Source organism: Coniophora puteana (assembly GCF_000271625.1).
Source record: "Coniophora puteana RWD-64-598 SS2 unplaced genomic scaffold CONPUscaffold_201, whole genome shotgun sequence".
Lineage (NCBI taxonomy): Eukaryota > Fungi > Basidiomycota > Agaricomycetes > Boletales > Coniophoraceae > Coniophora > Coniophora puteana.
In genome coordinates, this window is record NW_006913253.1 from 226 (window position 1) to 2064 (window position 1839).

General features: G+C 49.6%; 2 protein-coding genes across 2 annotated transcripts; one reads left to right on the top strand and one right to left on the bottom strand.

Moving 5' to 3' along the window:
- Positions 1–239: 239 nt before the first annotated feature.
- Positions 240–464, top strand: CONPUDRAFT_25890 (uncharacterized protein; the record flags this gene model as incomplete). The annotated part of the gene is made up of 1 exon (XM_007777913.1): positions 240–464. A coding segment is annotated over one exon (225 nt), but the record flags the coding sequence as incomplete, so codon positions are not given.
- A 37-nt stretch (positions 465–501) lies between these two features.
- On the bottom strand, positions 502–779 carry CONPUDRAFT_160803 (uncharacterized protein; the record flags this gene model as incomplete). Its single annotated transcript, XM_007777914.1, has 2 exons — positions 502–669; positions 723–779. 2 exons carry the CDS (start codon positions 777–779, stop codon positions 502–504), a joined length of 225 nt encoding a protein of 74 aa, XP_007776104.1.
- Positions 780–1839: the final 1060 nt, after the last annotated feature.

The window sequence follows — 1839 nt, forward strand, 5'->3', positions numbered from 1 at the left end:
ACTGGATGGATGAGGGGATGGACAGAGGGGACGCTGATACAGAAGATGTGATTGAGGGAGGAACAGTGGAGGTAGAGTCAATTGAGGGGGAAGAGAAGCAGGGGGAAATAGATGAGAACCCGCGCAAACGGCAGCGTGTATCAGCTGGGCACAGGAACACGATCCTGTGTGTCATTTTGAGTGCCTCTGATCACATTGGTGCGCTAAATATAAACGTACCATCTAACCTGTGTGGCCAGAAAACAATCACAATTATCAGCATTGTACTGCAAAGCTGCAATGAGCGATGCAATTACCTCCAAGGGATGGTTGGTGTGTTCCTGCACTCAGTGAATGCTCCGCAACGTGTGATCAATGTCCTTGCCCATGGAGGTTTTACCATCAGCTCAACATCCATCAACGCATCGGTACGGAACCTATCGAAGCAAATAGAAAAGCAGATACAAACCAGTGGACAAACCTTGACATGAGCATTTGCGTGCGATAACTTCGACATGGATTTCAAAACGCCCGAGCCAACTGCAACACATCAGTCGAAATTCGTGAGCGCGACATCAGCAACGTCGCTTCCAGTTGTTGGCCTTTCGGAACAGGGCAGCCCAGAGGTGCTGCGCTGCTCAAATACGCTTTGGCAGCACGATCCTCATAACACAGCACCTTCAGAGACACCTATCAATGTGGATGAGTACGATTTTCTCAAGTTCTCAATCAGGAACACGTACGATCATGTCCCAAATGGGACATGGTGCAGCAGCCGGCGCTTGGCGTTTGCATGGCATGTGCGCAATATCCTAGTCAGCCACTGCCGTCACTTCTTGTCATATGCGGACAACCTTGGAGAACCAGAGCCGATTCTCAAGGCTCCTATTTCAAAAACTGAACAGATCCCATTTCAATCTATGAAAATCAAACAGTCAACTGCAGACGGGAATATGGAGGTTATGGGGCACTTACTGCGCCAGAGTGGTCTGGGGGAAATGCCCCCAGCTGGGACTGACCAGCGCTCAAATGCTCATAACCCAAACCTACAGGACATGTCCGAATATGTCATTCTTGTTCATGGCGACTTACTCACAAAAGAACGGCTCGATTCTGTACGAGATTCGCGCCAGATCGAGAAAACACCGATGAACAGGTTCCAGTACATCATCTTCATACCTGGAATGTTCCACTTCCGCATGGCATGCACTGATGCGGTGTGGAGAATCCATCTTCTTCCTCCAGAGAGCCGAGATGACCCTAATAGCATGTTTCAGCACCTCGGAATCATGCGGCCAAAAGAAACGAGCCGCCTTCTAAAAAAAACCCAAGTTCAGGTCCCAACATGATGTCATACATCAGGACTATACCCATATTTTGATATATTATTGAAAGTCGGGCATGTCCAAAAATTCTGAAACTTGGGGGTCTTATAGTACCCTATGGGTGTACCCCAATGCCCAAGTTTGAAGGAAATCGGCGGTTCCGTTTTTGAGCTACACCCCCCCCAAGTTGCGTAATTGGGGCTGGGAGGGCAGCACACATCTTCTCCACTTGTTCTCCTATCGTCTTGCAAAGATCACCAATGGATCCACAGACCTTGAAAACCCCAGGGACCACTCCCTCCTGATTTTTTCCTGGCCCTCCCTGAATTAATGTGGCAGCGCCAAGTTGAGGGGGGGTACGAGGAGCACATGGTCCTAGCGCTGGGCTGAAGCACAGGAAAATTATGGGACCTGTCCCATCGTTTTCAGCGGCCCAAATAACCCCAGGATACACCCCCACACCACCTCTTTACCAGCCCAAACTCTATAGTAACAGTGAATGGGATCTGCCCACAGGGATCATGCACACTGGGTG